This window comes from Apus apus, chromosome 6 (genome assembly GCF_020740795.1).
Source record: "Apus apus isolate bApuApu2 chromosome 6, bApuApu2.pri.cur, whole genome shotgun sequence".
In the NCBI taxonomy this organism is placed as follows: domain Eukaryota; kingdom Metazoa; phylum Chordata; class Aves; order Apodiformes; family Apodidae; genus Apus; species Apus apus.
In genome coordinates this window covers 24,060,936-24,076,515 of record NC_067287.1, presented here as the reverse complement: position 1 = coordinate 24,076,515, position 15,580 = coordinate 24,060,936, and the positions used below count along the sequence as shown (strand labels likewise).

Below are 15,580 nucleotides of genomic sequence, written 5' to 3'. Positions count from 1 at the left end.
CCTTCCCGTCGGTGTTTCCTGCCGGCCCTTTCACTTCCCGAGCGGAGGGGCCGGCCCGAAGAGCAGCCCGCCCCGCCGCTGACTGCGCCGGGCCGGTTCCTGCGTCCGGGAGGGCTGCGGCAGTGCCCAGAGGCCCAGCCGACCGCCTCCCGGCCCAGCGGGGACAGTGCCACGCCGGCGGCATCCTCGAAGCGACATGGGCCGCAGGCTGACCCTGCTCCTCCTGCCGCTGGCCCTGCTGGCGGCCCCGGCGCAGGCCGAAGGCGGCGCGGTGACGGCGGCGGAGGAGGTGAAAATAGAGGTGCTGCACCTCCCCGAGGTCTGCAGCCCAAAGAGCAAGAAGGGGGATCTGCTGAACGCGCACTACGACGGTTTCCTGGCCGGCAACGGATCCAAGTTTTACTGCAGGTGGGCTCCCAGGGCGCCGGGCAGGGTGGAAGGGAAGGCTGGCCTATCCCGGCGCTGCTGAAACGTGGCACGGCTTGCCCGTCCCAGGAGAGCGGGTCCCGCGTTCCCGGCTGAGCGCCTGGGCTTTACCGTGCCCTGCGGCCCGTGGTGGTGTGTCCTGCTAGCGGGGCAGGGCTCACCTGTGCAGGACGACGGAGAAGTCTTTTCTTCAGGTGCCTGGCTCGTCCCTTACCCGTATTTGGACAGATCAGACACATTAGCTTATTACATAATCTTCATTCGTTCCCCCCACTTGTAACAATTAAGAAAAAAAAAAAAAAAAGGATAATTTTACATTTAACAGTACCACTTTACTTGCATTTTACTTGCCTGTTGAAGTGACTATTTTTGGCACATACAGTATTGCCCTCTGACTTCTGAGCTACATGCTACTCAGTCTCTGTTCAGTGTAGCTCCTATACTGGGGACACCTCATATAACCAGAAGCTGGCTCAAGCACTGACTATCTGAACTGAACAGGGTGGTGGGTGAACGTGCTGTGCTGTAGCCAAGATTACCAGGTTACCCCATTGCACCCATACCTGCTCCATCCCATCCCAGTCTACAGAAATGTGAACTGCTGAAGACATTTTTGCTTCCTAGCAGTAAATATTTCTCAGCCCCCCTTGCAGAGTTCATTCGGTGGCATCTTGTTCCTGGCATGCAGTACATATGCTCAGGAAGATTGGATGGGCTCGTAGTAAGTTAGGTTTTTCATTTGATTATTTTTGTTTGTTTCAAAAGGAGGTTGCCCCTTACAAATCTCAAGATTTGACCTTAAATTAATTATAAATGTAGCAGAAAAACCCTGTTAATACTATATATTCTTCCATGCTAAACATTACTGTGTTTTAATAATCCATGTTTCTACTGACGGCTAATTTATTTTTATATATGAAAAAAAAAATAATACTAATTTCACTATTATTCACTCACAATTCTTTTTCATAGTCGGACACAAAATGAAGGTCATCCAAAATGGTTTGTTCTGGGTGTTGGACAAGTCATAAAAGGGTTGGATATTGCTATGATGAATATGTGTCCTGGAGAAAAACGAAAAGTGATCATTCCTCCATCATTAGCATACGGACAGCAAGGATACGGTAAAAAAGAAGACTTTTAATACTCAACTTTGTCTTTCCTCTGTTTTACCCTTTTAAACATACAGCATTGTAAATAACTATAAGAATTTGTGCTCCATTATTTTTGGAGGCACTGAAGGTAATGACTGCAGTTGTGCAGCCTAATCCTGCTCATTCCTATGCAGTTTAAGTTTTCCTTATCATGACCCACACACACCCAGACCTGTCAGGTTCCATTAGAATTCAGTACATGGCACCTGATGTGTCTTTCCAAGTATTGCCATAATGCGAGAAATTGACAGCAGAAGGAAAATCCTCATGATTCATATCAGCATTTTTTGTCTTAATCTATTATATTCTATTTGTTTAGTTTCTATGATTTGACTCTTACCTGCTTAGTCATTTAATGACATTCTGCACCTTCTGAGCAAAATGGAATGTAACCCAGTACATGCCACAGAATTAATCGAAGTAGAAATAATTTGTTTAAAATACTGCATATGTTCTGGATAGTTAATGGACAATATTAGCACCTTACATAATAATTGCAACAGTACAGTGAGTGAAATCTGATTTGAATTTATGATGCTTAATGGGTAGTCTTAATTAAAACCAGTTCCAGTCAGAGTTTTATGCAGTGTTTCTGCACCCTTAATTGTAGGTAACTTAAATTCAGCTCTGACTTGGGTGTAGTAGCTTCTGTGAAAAGGCAAATCCTGCTCTACAATAATTGTTTGGTAGTACAACTATGTCAGAATTCCATGAACCAGTTTTGTCTTTCATACAATTCCATTGTAGCTGTCGAAGTTTACTAGGAATAATTTTTTCCCCTTGAGCGTAATGTTTAATAACTAAGTCTTATAACAACAATGAAAAACACAAACACAACTTAAAGCATGTTCTTTAACGCTTAATACTAGTGTTAAGTGTTTGTTCTAGGTAGCACTTCAAGAAAGTATTATTTTCTTACAGCATAACTGTCCTCTGTCTCAGCATGCTGGGGAAGATGCCTGCCTAATCTTGACTTAGAAAAGATGCATGGCTTTCTAAACCTTTACATATCTTTCCTTTGCTGGTATGTATATTTGTAAACCACTGGCACTGAATTCCTGTATTTTAACTTTCGTAAGTAGTATATAAACCAGTTTTATTCAAATATATTTTAAATGTCTACATTTTTAAACCTTGTAAGATTAAAATCTTTTGAACTCCGAAACCTGTCATTTTTACTAAGGCTATTTTAGATCAGTAGTGTGAGTTACAGTTTTGTTTACCTTCTGTTTATAAACAAAGTAGATTCCTTAGTGTTTCTTCAGTTTATGAAGGACAGGCACAAGCTAAAAATTCTGTCAACATTCTGAGGTTACAATGTCATGCTCACTGACTGGTTATGAATAGAACCAACTTGCATGTTTACATTTTCGTTTTACACTGCATGGTTTCTTGATGCTTTTTTTGCTTTACTTTTAGACCTCATTAGTTTGTTACTGTCTCTCTTCAGTTCCCCTTTTTCTTGCCAGATGCTTGATACAATGACCGGTGTGCATAGGCAGTGGTGTTTTTACATCAGATATCAAAAAATGGTTTGACAAAGGAATAATGAATCTAGCATGTTTTTCTTCTTCAGAGATGAGAAAAAATACTCTAGTAGGTTTTCTTTGTGTCTGTGAATCAGATGACTTACATTCTATTGCTTCTTTCTAATGAGATACAAATTTATACGCTATTTTACATGAAGTCCTGTACCATAGATAAAATTCATAGAAAGTTGGTACAACCTGGTATTGCCTTCTTGTTTCTTCAGACACAAAATATATATGAGCACTGGTCTTTTACTGTAATCTTTTAAATCAGATTGCAGATATTTAATAAAGGCATATGTCTTAGAATCAGTCTCTCAATAAGACCCATCATATGATAGTATGTGAAAGAGTGAGAACTCTAGAAATACTCAGTTTTCATGGTAACACAAACCCTTCTCTTAAAAGTACCTGAATTGATATGAGCAATACAGTTTTGGTTCAGGAAAGTGTATTTCTTGCAAATCTCTCGTAAATTAATTTGTCTAACACAATCTGAACAATCATCCTGTCTAGCTGTATAATATTTAAATTCAGAGTTTAATCTGAATATTGACAAGGTTTTTTGTAATAAAAAAATAAGATACATTACATGTGAATGTATCATATGTGTGACCTGGCCATAGTGTCTGATTTCTTACATGCTTTTTTTTTTTTTTTGCTTTTATTCATAGCACAGGGCAAGATTCCACCCAATGCAACACTGATCTTTGAGATTGAACTTTATGCAGTAAATAAGGGACCTCGCAGTGTTGAAGCATTTAATCAAATAGACAAGGACAGTGACAAAAAGCTCTCTGCACTTGAGGTAATATGAGGTACCTAGCTTGGAATAAATAATGTATAAAACTATAGGTATAGTTGCATCAGGGTTATATCTGTACATGAGCTGCCTCTGCTGCAGTTCATCATGTAAAGCTTCTGTATGTTTACATAAACTGCACTGTGCAATGTTGAAACCTGCGTTGATTAATACACTAGCATGTCTCAGACTTCCTCGGAAACAAACTTCAGATGTGTCTGCACAGGAGTCACAGTAACTTAAATAGATACCTCAAGTGTCCTTTAATATAGTTGAGTACTAGCATAAAAGCCACAATGGTTTGACTTTTTTCTTTCTTCTAGATAAGCCAGTATTTGAAAGAAGAATTTGCAAGAGATGGCAAAAAACGTCATCCCTCAGTCCATGATGAAATCTTAGCTGATATATTTAAGAAGAATGACCATGATGGAGATGGTTTCATATCAGCAAAGGAGTACAATGTCTACCAGCATGATGAACTCTAACTACTTAAAGAAGCTTTGGCTGTTTTCCAGACATTGAATTTTAAATAACAATAATGTGTCACAGAATTTGTGTGCGTTTTTTTGTAGCGGAATCCTTTTTATATCTGTTAAGGTGATGGTAAAATCTTATTTTTAACATTCAACAAATAAAATGTGTTAGATATTTCTAAAGAAATAAATAAAATTGGAAAACACAAGATCTATTATTAGTGGTTCCTGTTTCTTGTCCTAATCTACCATATTGCTCTGTAGTCTTTTTCATTGTGTAAAATACTGATGAAAGTAATTATTTCTGTCCTGTCAAGTACACCAAAATGGTACCATGAATAATTCTGTGTTCATGAAAAAGCAGTATTTTAAGTGGGGTTTCAAACTTTGACTTAGTAAAATTATTGGTAGCCAGTCTTTGCAGTGACACCAAGTTTATCATTTACTTGGATGAGGCGGAAGATGATGGCAGATACTCTTAAGTAATTATTTGGGCATGGTTCTGGTTTCCCTCACTTTGGAAGAATGTGAAATAGCAGCAATAGCTAATAGTCAGTACTTCAGGTTAGTTACCTTCTCTGCTTTATGCAGGTGCCATCATAATACTTGGCATAATACTTCATACTTGGGCAACATACTTCACTCTTCTCATGAGAACAATGGCTGTATTCATTTTAACATGAGATAATAAGTTGTACACAGTGAAAGTAGCAGCACAAGTAAAATAAGTTATCCTTAAAATAATTCTAAAACATACAAGAACGTTTAAAAATTGTTTTTCCAGTTGAAAATAGCACAGGAAGAGCTTCAACAGCACTCCCAGTCTTGGTACTGGGCACAGTTCTCTAGTGCCTTCTGATGGCTATATTTTCAATAACACAGGCTGAATTTTCTGTGGATGTGATTTACATGGTAAAGACCTTCACCCCTGAAGTCTTGTTGAAAGAATGTAGTTCTGTTAGTTCTGTAGTTTCCAAACTATTTTCTGCTAAGCAATTTTTCCTGAACCCCAAAAAGAACACCAAGAGCAGCTGTGACATAAAATCCAAATGCAGAAGGGAGACTGGCTGGTTCTTCTTAGTAATCTACACAAACTGTTGACATGTGGTAATGGCATCCTATTCTGAAATGCTTATCTCTGTTGTTCCCTTTTGTAAATGAAACATTAGACTGAGCTAAGTTTTAGCATGTTTTTTAATCTGATACTTCAATTAAACATGCATGAGAACACTAAATTATTAACAAATATTCTCATTTTACCATCATATGCCAGTATAGATAAAGGCAACATTTGGGGGTTTAAAAACAGGTTTGTGTAAACAAGTTCTAGCATATATTTTGACATTATGAAAATACAGTTTTAAAGCACATTTTTCTTCATCATGGCAATGAAAGGACAAGGTACTAGAGAGAAGAAAAGCAATGTCAGGGTATGAATAAGCCATTTTCAAGTAACAGGTCATTGATTATGAAGCAAATTGAAGATAACAGCGTAGTAAAATATTTTGCACTTTCACCATTTTGCATTTCAACAATTTGAGTCACATTTACTAATTCTGAAAGTTTTTGTGGCACAGTTATGCCCACGTCTGTGACAACAGGCACTTACCTAGCTCGGTTACTTCACTCTCTTATGCCAGAGGTCAAAACAGGGCACAGCATGCAGTCGTACATACTTTTGTCCATTAAAAGAACACTCTAGGCATCCGTAGACTGTCTCCCTTTTAGAACTTCCCATTCCACAGAGGACACAGGGACCTTTTGGGATGTTGTTATTAAGTAAATTAATTCGGATATGAGACCCCTCTCTGAGATAACTTGTAGAGAGGTCAGTCATGCTTGCAGCTTTTTCATAATAATCTGTAAAAAGGTCCTCCAAGTAAGGCTCAGAGTTAGCAATGGTATCCACTACTATTTTATCTGAAAAAGAACACACCAAAAAAGCAATTCTCTGTCATTACATTATGAAGCATTTACAAAACAATCTACCAATCTACTTTTGGGAATAACACCTGATCCATTAAACCATTCTAAACGTACCACATTGTAGATTACTTCCCATCCGAAGACCTGTGTGATGAAAATATTTCTTTGCTTTCACTTAAGCCAGAATTTTTTATATATGACCTATATACATAATACACAACTAAATAAAAGCATGAAGCAAACTTCTAATGACAGCTGTGTATGTTCTGGTTTAAAATTTTTTTCTTTCCTAGCATTTACAAAAAAAGCCATCAATACTCAAAAGGACTTGGAGGACTCCAGGTTGACCTCCTACCAGATTTCTGAGCATCCAAACATCCCAGAAAGAAATCACTTTTGGAACTACCTATCTCCTTCTTCTCTCTTCAGGGGCTAATTAGTTTAGATTGGAAGACAGCTACAGCTACTGCGCTGTATCATACCCACTGGAGATTTATTCCCTCAGTGTGGACTGGAGCCTAAATGAAGGCTTGGTCCATAAAGCTCCTTGATTGAAAAGAGGATAGTGGAGCAAGGACACTTATACAAAGCATCCATTAGAAGGATATATTTACTGCTCAACATCAATCTTGACACTCAGATTTGCAAATTTCCAAAATGTTTAGACCAAGGAGCATTGAATGTGTAGGATCTTACTCTGTAGAAAATACAGCTACATACAGCAATGCTCAGGTTTGTATTCATACAAGAATGAGAAGAGAGAACTATGATGGCATGTCCCTGCCATGTGAACATGTAGCCAAAAGAGTACATTCAAATATTTAAATTAATATTGTTTGATATTTAAACTTAAATACTATTTATAGATTATAAACATAACACTAGCTGTAAATTGCAAGCATACAAAATAGCCTTAATGTTAACTGAAGTTAGCTGTATAATTACTCCACACCAGTTTATAATAAATCAGCCATAAATTGTAGTTTTAAGATCTTTATAGTTTTAATGAACAGCAATATCCTAGATTAGTTATTTGTATTTCAACATACAAGAAACTGAGGTACATTTTCCATCAAAATTTTCTTCTTTAACTGTTCATCTTGCACACAAAGAAATAAAAATTCAGTCTTCATGCATTAACTAAGACAGTGGGATATAAATATCAAAAGCCATACTTCGATGAAACAGAGTACTCTTTAATATCCTTAATTTGGACAGTGATGATGATCCAGATTTCTCTTTTTCAAATCCTCCTTTTGAAACTGGAGTCACACAGAGTTCTTTAAAAATTAAAAACAAGTTTTAGAAGAACAAAGTATAAAAGCAATAATTGCACAACAGAGTTTAACATGCTTTCTAATCTTTAAAGCTAACAGTGATTAAATTTAATTTTGCTAATATTTTTGATGGCTAGTACCATATTTAAATATGTCTGCATACAGTAACAGCCCATAGAAGCAAGTAACAGTAATTCAATGAAAATTTTAAAATGTTTATGGCTCTAAACATACATCATCACTTTGTTTTGTTTTTACACAGTTTATGGCCATGTTGAGGGACTAAGACAGCCAACATCATATAAATGGAAGTTCCATAACTGAAGGAGAAACATTTCTATGATCTCATTTGAAACAAAAAATGGAAAACAATAAGCAAGGCTGTGAGCTCTGTAGTCATCACTTTCAACACTTAATCAACTACTAGAACTTCTCTTTTTTAATAAAAAAGAAGTATCACCTACATTTCTATCCATAACTTCAAAGAAAACCTTTGAAGTGAAATATAGGGATAATCAATTACAAATTGCATTTTACGTTGGGAGTTCTCTTTAATTACACAAATAAAAATACCAGCTTAATTATATAATTGATAATGACTTTAGCAAAAACATTGTACATGTACCTACCATTGCATCAAAGTGAAATAAAATTAAAACACTTCCAAAATTGAAATTAATATTGAGCATTATGGAAGTGACTATAAAGAACTACTCTACTATCTCTTTTAATTTTAGTTCAGTAATTTTGTGTGATTTGGAGTGTATTCTAAGTTTTTACAGCAGGGTAAAGGTGTCTCACAGTTCAGTAAACAGATGCTTTACAACACAGAGTTCCTGTCATGGAAGTTTTAAACTGTGTATGCCAAAAGGTACAGTGGTATTCGCAGCTCATAAAACACAGTGCTGTACAGAGCTGCACAGACAGAATACTTCCCTAACCAGGTCTTTTATTTTGCTGTTTACTGAAAGCCACAATGTTATAGAGAGTCAAGCAATTCCTGAATCAGTTGAGTGACACTCGAGAGGTTCCTGTATTTAAGTGCATGTGAATCTGGTGGTTCAAGCTTTATCTAATGTGAATTTAATTGGTAGGGAGTTTTGCATTTGATATTATCAAGTACTAGATCAAATCCTAAAATGGACTTTCTGGTTTATTGCAAACAATATTGATAACATAGATAATGTCATAGGCTACACTTAGTGCAAGAAAATGTAAATACATAAGCGTCATCCTTCCTCCCAAGAGAGAAAACCTTACAGGAGCTATGCAATCTTTTTTTTTTTTTTTAATTAGTTTTCAGTTTTCCTGAATATCTTCTAATGTCCACATGTGGCAATGACATACCAGACTGAAATTAATGCTCCAACAGAAAAAAAGTAAGCTTAAGTTTAGAAGTTCTGCAAACTTTCTTCTTCACTTGGTTCTTTTTACTTTCCTATTTAAGGCAAAACTAATCAGATGGTCTCATAACCCTGTTCCTCACAGGCTAGAAATATAAGGAAATCAGTTTTTGTTCCATGCAACTGTGGGATTTTACAAAAAATTACAAAATCATGTTTAACTTAGAAATGATATTTCATGAGAGTCTTTTTTCTAGTACCTGCCTTGTTTATCTTTTAAAGAATAGTTTCCCTTAGAAAGTCAGACTACTTATGTGCATAAAATCAAGGTATACCATTGTATGAGATTGGGGCTTATGTATAGGAAAAGCAAGAAAAATAGTTTCAAAACTCAAATAATTATAAATAACAGCAGTAATGACAATAATGCATGTCACTTACCAAAATTACCATCCAAATGAATATAAAGTTCAAATACACTAAAAGCAATCGTTGTATGTGCAGGAAAAACAATGACTTTGTCCCGTCCTTTACAATTCTGATCTTCAATAATGTGAAACTAATTTAGAAAAGCATAAAAAGAAAAAAATGTTAAAATGGAAATTAAAAAAATAAACAAAATAATAACTGTATACATTGAGAGTTATACTCCCAGAAGGCAGCTTTGAAATCAAAGTTCAAATTTCACAAATAAAAAAATCCATATGAACAACTTCGCATTTTAATAAAGTTTGATACAGAAGTAGTAACAACTTGCATCACTCATTGAAAATTATGTGAATTATTTATGAAAACTAGTAATGGGCAAACCTCAGAAGATTTGAAGGTTCAATTATTCAAACACACTTAAGAGAGAGGGAAGAACACAGAACGGGCAGTAAGATGCCTACCCCTTAAATAATAACAACATAAGTTCCAATGAGTTATAGAAGATTAATATAATAATGAAAGATAGCTTATATACTTATTCAAAGATTCAAAGTAAGAAGTAAATTCCACATTTTTGCCAAGGCTTCACCTAAAGCAATAGATCATTGTCTAGCCATCCTTTCACATGCATTCCCTATCCCTCACTCAGATAAGCAATACTAACAAAATACCATAATTTAATTCAGTTTATATCAGAGCAATAATATTGATGTACTTCTGATTTTTTCTAAGCTTACATCACTAAAAATACAAATAATCCAACCATAACATTTATACAATTTTTTATGTTTGTTGACTTAAGTTACAGAACTTTCTGAAACATATTTACCCTCATTGTCTCTCCACGCATTCCAGTATGGACGGTTAAGGAGCACTGCCTTGTAGTTCTAATACTTTCCATGACCACACACAAAATTTCCATCCTGCTTTTTCTTGTTTGATGGACTAGACAATGATCAAAGTTTATTTTTCTAAAATCAAGAGGGAGGCAGGAAGACAATTCAGAGATTAGCAGTAATTTACAAAGCAGCTAATAGAACCGGTAACTTTATAATCAGTAAATAAATCACCATAACTTCCGTCTCATAGAGGTGAAACAACTGATTGAGGTCGTGTCTGGAAATTTAATACTGATTTTCAGCGTTTGGGAACAGAAGTGATAAAAGTCAAATAAACCCAGTAACGTACAAATGTTGGAAAGGCTATATGGGAAATCCTGGAAAATTCCAAGTCTTCCATCTGACACTGTTATCAGAGACCATAAGGAACTGCCAACACACCCTAACTAATAATTTATTTTTTTTAAAGTCATATAATTAATGTGAGTCGGAAAGAATTTCTGGGAAACAGTAAAAGTAATAGCTATAATGCTCTACCTTGAGGCTTCTGTCAAGCTCATAATGATGGAATGTTTTGATTAGAAGCCTAAATAATGCCTATACAAGCTGTCACACAATCAGTGGACTAAAAACTGGTTAACTGACATGTCAACTATGACTGAAAAAACTTTTATCAACTATACACATAGAACAATCATGGAACAAGAGTGCTTGTAGGAGAATTTCTACAGGAATTGGGTCTCAGTCCTTTAACATTGAATATTTCTATCAGGAGACTAAGACCTCCTCCCCTACTCCACCCCCAATTATTAATGGTAATATTTGGGGGTTACATATAAACCGGGAAAAGGTAGGTACAGAGCAAGTGAAGTTACGGATACAAAATGACATGCACTGTTGGGTAAATAACTACAAGGAAACAATATATATTTGAAAATACCAAGTGTCACATCGTGTATAGTACATAATTCACTGGAATGCAAACATCCCATTGATTGGGATGACATTGTGGTCAAGGGATGATCTTTAAAACATAAACTAAATAAGTACACTCAGAATTAATTACATCATATTGCAATGTGTTTGGCAGTTGTGCCAGCACTACAGGAACACAAAGTTCAATTTCAGTGTCCACAATTCAATGAGGATGTTGGAAAAATGAAAAGTTCAGACACGAGCCACAGAAGGTTATGAAAAATTTCAGTAGATAAACCTACTTTGATTTTCTAAGAAAAGGCTGTACAACCTCATAAAACCTTTCAGTACCTACACTGGCAGTGATACATATGGTTCTCTAGTTCATCAGACAAAGGCAAAGACATCTTTTTTCTGAAACTTGAAGTTGGCTAATGCCATTTGAAGTAAATTTTAACATTTCAGTAGTATGGAATAATATACATAAGACCTTGGATGGCCTGTAATTCAAACAAGAATTAATTAACAAAAAATCTGCAGTCTTTGTTATACAGAAGGTCTTATGTCTAATCACAGTGATCTAACTTGAGACTAGTTAAACCTACAATTAAGAAATTTAGAAAATATCAGAGGATCACTGTTATTCATGGCTAAAAATAATCAAAACCTAACCATTTCAGAGATTCAGCCTAGCTGTATGAAATGCACTTGTGGAACCAGAAAACAAAGTATATCATATAACCTTGTAGTAAGTTCTTTAAGTAATGTTGGTACTTCAACCTCATGTTTCGTCACTATGCCAAAAGAAGCTTTAAACGCAATAGAATCTGATCCAGCAACATCAAAACCAACATCATTCATTATCTGATTTCCTCTTCGACCATTAAGTGAAACATCAGATTTGTCTTCATAGTTGAGCAACTGGTAGGACGAGACACCTGAGTAAAAGATAAACATTATGTGATGAAAAGTCTGAAAACAGTATTTTTACACAGCATTACTTATTTGTAACAGGATACTTAAATTATTTTAATTTTGAATAGAAAAAATATAAAGAAGATACCAAATGGTACTGTTCGTATGCTTTTTGACCATTTCAATGTGAAATTCTGAACTCCACTGAGCACTTACTTGTTGGTGTCAATGCTGATGACTACGGGAAAGAGAGAGCACAGGGGTCTGAGGGATCTCTGTGACTCACTCTGGCACAGTTGTTTCCATGTTCCTGCATGTGTTATGTCCTGGGCATGAAATGGTGATTAGGAGTATTTCTACATTTCTGTGCTTATCATTACTCTTCTAAAGTATTTCTACTTGTAAGGATGCTGTTGGTCCTTGTACAAACAGACATGTAGTGTGTTCTGTGTTTAATGGCAGAGGCTCTGAAACACAGAATTACTTAGAGAAGGCCACGCAGATGATTAAAACTAGGAACAAAGTGAAAGCCACCATGTGTAAAATAATGTTTGTGAATTCTGAATTTTGCCTAGATGCAGTATAAATGAACCTTTCTTCATTTTTGCAATACATGAATGAGACATGGGTGTGCCAGCAACATTAACCTTGCCATTTAGCTGATACGTCACAGTTGGAAACACTTGCCACACTTTCCATACGTGCCTGATGATTCCAGGGACTATGATAGTTTATTTTGAAGGAAAACAACAGATGAATTGTGACTTGAAAGTTTGCACTGAATTATTGAGCAACAAAAGGGTAGGTGCCAAGCCATTTTTAGAATGCTTTCTTTATGACCTTAAATACTGTTTCATTATGCTAACAGAAAAACATTAGAACACATTGGTTGCCAAATTTTAAATAATAGAGCAGGTAGAACACTGGGATTAGGCATCCAACAGCATCTGAATACATTTGAGAATCTGGGTTTTAATCCTCTTTTTTTTTTTTTCTTTAATACATTGAAGATTTTAGGATAAAGTGACATTATAAAGTCACTAAGTATGAATCCTGATTGTCTGTATTTTTAATAAAAACAAGTTAATATATTTTTCATATTGCTTAAAAAATTGAAAATGCTTACATTTGTCACATAAAAAAGGACATTCAATTACAGAGTTTTTTGCTTACATTAAAGGACAGTTTCTTCTGCACGACCTCTACAGAAAAAAAGATAAAGGTTTTGTGAGACACTTTAGTGAGATTTTGCAGCCTTTTTCTCAGCCTTTGAAATGAGATTTTTCAATTAGATTAATTCTGGACAAGCCAGCTGACTTCTCCTGAATGTAAGACTACTAGGATTAGTGGAATTCCAATCTTCATCATACTTGTGTCTTGGAATCACCCCTTTGTGGGGTCAACTGATATTTCTGTCTTCTTGTGTTCATACTGGTTTGTCTAAGTAGAGTTTTAATTAATGCAGTTGTTGTGCAAGTAATAATGTGATCAATACTTTTGTTAAAATTGACCTTTTTTCAGAATAAAGTAAAGCAATGCAACTGGTTTGAGAAAACATATAATGTAGATATGAATTGCACAGAATTTTCAAAGAAAGGTATGGGAAAATGTAGGCATTATAATTCAATTTTCTAACTTTAATTCTCATAGAATCCCTTCAAAAATTTTCCGTATTGGATAGCAAAGGCAATTTAAACACAGTTAAGCTCCTTAAATATACAAAAAGATAACAAATGGGGAAAAAAAAGACCTTATGAAAAACAATTACTTCAGTCAGTTTTCAAATGCTTTTTCCTGAGCAGAGCCCAGTTCAACACCAGGAATTAATAGCATGGAACAGCTACAGAACTAAGACCCTTCTTACATTTTTTAAAAGTGAGCATGCAGAGAAAGGTGAAGATCAAAATCAAACTTTGATTAATCAACAAACATCAATACATATTCCAGGAATCTGTTGTAATTTGTGAAAAAACACAAGGCTTAACTGAGTTGCTTTCACATTAGTTCAGAAAATACTAAAGGCTTGTAGTATAGTTGACTGTTTAACTAAGCAAGACAAATGTTATTACGCATGTTCTAAAGAACCACCATACTACCTGCACAGTTTAAACGATGTCTACTGTTCTGTAATTACTAGAACACACGCATTTTTCTGCTTTGAAGAAAGACAGAAATCTTACCTGCAGAAATTTCTTTCTCCCCCTGAAGAATGTCCTTTAATGTGAAAGGTGTTGAAGCAAACTTAGATGTTTTTGAAAGTAAACATTTTCTTTTCTTAATCACGAGACTCAAAGGTTGGTATTTATCAGCTTCACTTAGGCTGGGCACTGGAACTAGTCTTCCTCCATCACCGACCTGTTTTACAAAGTTTTTGGTTGCAGCAGCAAACATATTATGACATTATGATGATGATAATAATAATGATAATAATAAAATACTCTGTATCAAGTGTAACTTCTGGGTGTCAAGCCCATGTTCAGTTCTTTTTTACAATGTTCTTTCAAACTAATTAACTTCTTAAAAAAAAAAAGCAAAAGCTGTCAAACTGGTTTCTTAGATCGACTTATATTTTGCTTGGAAAGAATCAACGGCATCCTAGCTACCCAGCTTCTGAGGTGGATCACTCCAGACTTCTCTCAGTGACCTTCAGTCAAGCTCTCTAATTCTGTATGATGAATAATAAATAACCAGTGAAAACTGATAGGGAAATGGTTGCCTTTTCCTTGGCAGTTTAATGCCACTCTTTGAAAACAAAATTTTCAATCTTAGAAACAGAAGACAATAACTTCTGCAATGCTTAGCTTCCCTTTAGGAGTTATTGATGTATTACTGTTTAGTGGGTCCTTGCTGCAGCTGAATTCTAGTTGTTTTACTAACAACTCACAAAGCAGCCCAATTAAGCTCCAGGAGACTGCCTGAATTACACATGAGTGAAAGCTGGCAGGTCTGCTGAGACGGTGTTGGCTTTCAACAGCGGCTTCAGAACCTACCTGAGAGAGCTCAGCTGGCAAGCAAGTGGTGGAGAGGTCTTGTAAGTGCCTGGGCCAAAGTGTAAGACCAGGGGCAGTCGGAAACTCTGGGCTTTCATCATACATTATGCTCCTCCTATGGACTCAGCTGCCTGTGACACAAGGGCTAGCTCTGAGACAGGCCAGATACATGTATTTGGCTCAGACTATGGAGAAATTTGCTAAATTGAGAGTATTGTGTGAAATTATAAAAGAAAAATTGCAGACAGAAGTGAGACTATTGATACAGGATTAAGGGAAGCTCAAGGATCCAAGAGAGAAAACAGCGTAAAAAGACAGAAAATTGTAAAGGGCAAAAAAAGAGTCAGTGGACAGCACAGCAAAGGATCTGTGAGGGAGGCAGCAGGAGCAGACCCATCCTCATGCAAACGATGACTTGATTTTCTTGCTCAAGTCATGAGCTTAGAACTGCTAAATCTTGTAAGCACATCTTTTTCCTGTGAAAGCATTTTAAGGACTATTCTTATAATATGAACACTTATTTAATAATTTAACATTATTAAACGCAGCTCTTTCCAATACT

At 35.9% G+C, this 15,580-nt stretch overlaps 2 protein-coding genes across 4 annotated transcripts; one reads left to right on the top strand and one right to left on the bottom strand.

The window, feature by feature from the left end:
• Positions 1-26: 26 nt before the first annotated feature.
• On the top strand, positions 27-4,593 carry FKBP7 (FKBP prolyl isomerase 7). The gene is made up of 4 exons (XM_051622758.1): positions 27-408; positions 1,399-1,550; positions 3,784-3,917; positions 4,235-4,593. The coding sequence occupies exons 1-4, from the start codon at positions 197-199 to the stop codon at positions 4,394-4,396; spliced, it is 660 nt and encodes a 219-aa protein (XP_051478718.1). The 5' UTR covers positions 27-196; the 3' UTR covers positions 4,397-4,593.
• Positions 4,594-5,673: 1,080 nt separating this feature from the next.
• On the bottom strand, positions 5,674-14,532 carry PJVK (pejvakin). Of its 3 annotated transcripts, none has more exons than XM_051624104.1 (6): positions 14,209-14,532; positions 11,856-12,051; positions 10,189-10,330; positions 9,372-9,489; positions 7,486-7,590; positions 5,674-6,304 (listed from the first exon to the last, which is right to left on the bottom strand). In XM_051624104.1, the coding sequence occupies exons 1-6, from the start codon at positions 14,417-14,419 to the stop codon at positions 6,003-6,005; spliced, it is 1,074 nt and encodes a 357-aa protein (XP_051480064.1). In that variant the 5' UTR covers positions 14,420-14,532; the 3' UTR covers positions 5,674-6,002. The 3 variants fall into 3 exon arrangements, with proteins under 3 accessions (XP_051480064.1, XP_051480066.1, XP_051480065.1); XM_051624106.1 differs by having other exon boundaries at positions 13,202-14,250; XM_051624105.1 differs by having other exon boundaries at positions 11,856-13,230; positions 14,209-14,240.
• Positions 14,533-15,580: the final 1,048 nt, after the last annotated feature.

Excerpts from the sequence above, each read along its gene's own strand:
- FKBP7 (XM_051622758.1), top strand. The coding sequence starts at position 197 with ATGGGCCGCAGGCTGACCCTGCTCCTCCTGCCGCTGGCCCTGCTGGCG. Across the intron at positions 409-1,398 it reads GGATCCAAGTTTTACTGCAG|TCGGACACAAAATGAAGGTC; the intron begins GTGGGCTCCCAG and ends TCTTTTTCATAG. Across the intron at positions 3,918-4,234 it reads AAAAGCTCTCTGCACTTGAG|ATAAGCCAGTATTTGAAAGA; the intron begins GTAATATGAGGT and ends TCTTTCTTCTAG.
- PJVK (XM_051624104.1), bottom strand. The coding sequence starts at position 14,419 with ATGTTTGCTGCTGCAACCAAAAACTTTGTAAAACAGGTCGGTGATGGA. Across the intron at positions 12,052-14,208 it reads GGAGAAAGAAATTTCTGCAG|GTGTCTCGTCCTACCAGTTG; the intron begins GTAAGATTTCTG and ends TCTTTTACTCAG. Across the intron at positions 10,331-11,855 it reads CTTAAAGAACTTACTACAAG|AAAAATAAACTTTGATCATT; the intron begins GTTATATGATAT and ends TCTTGATTTTAG.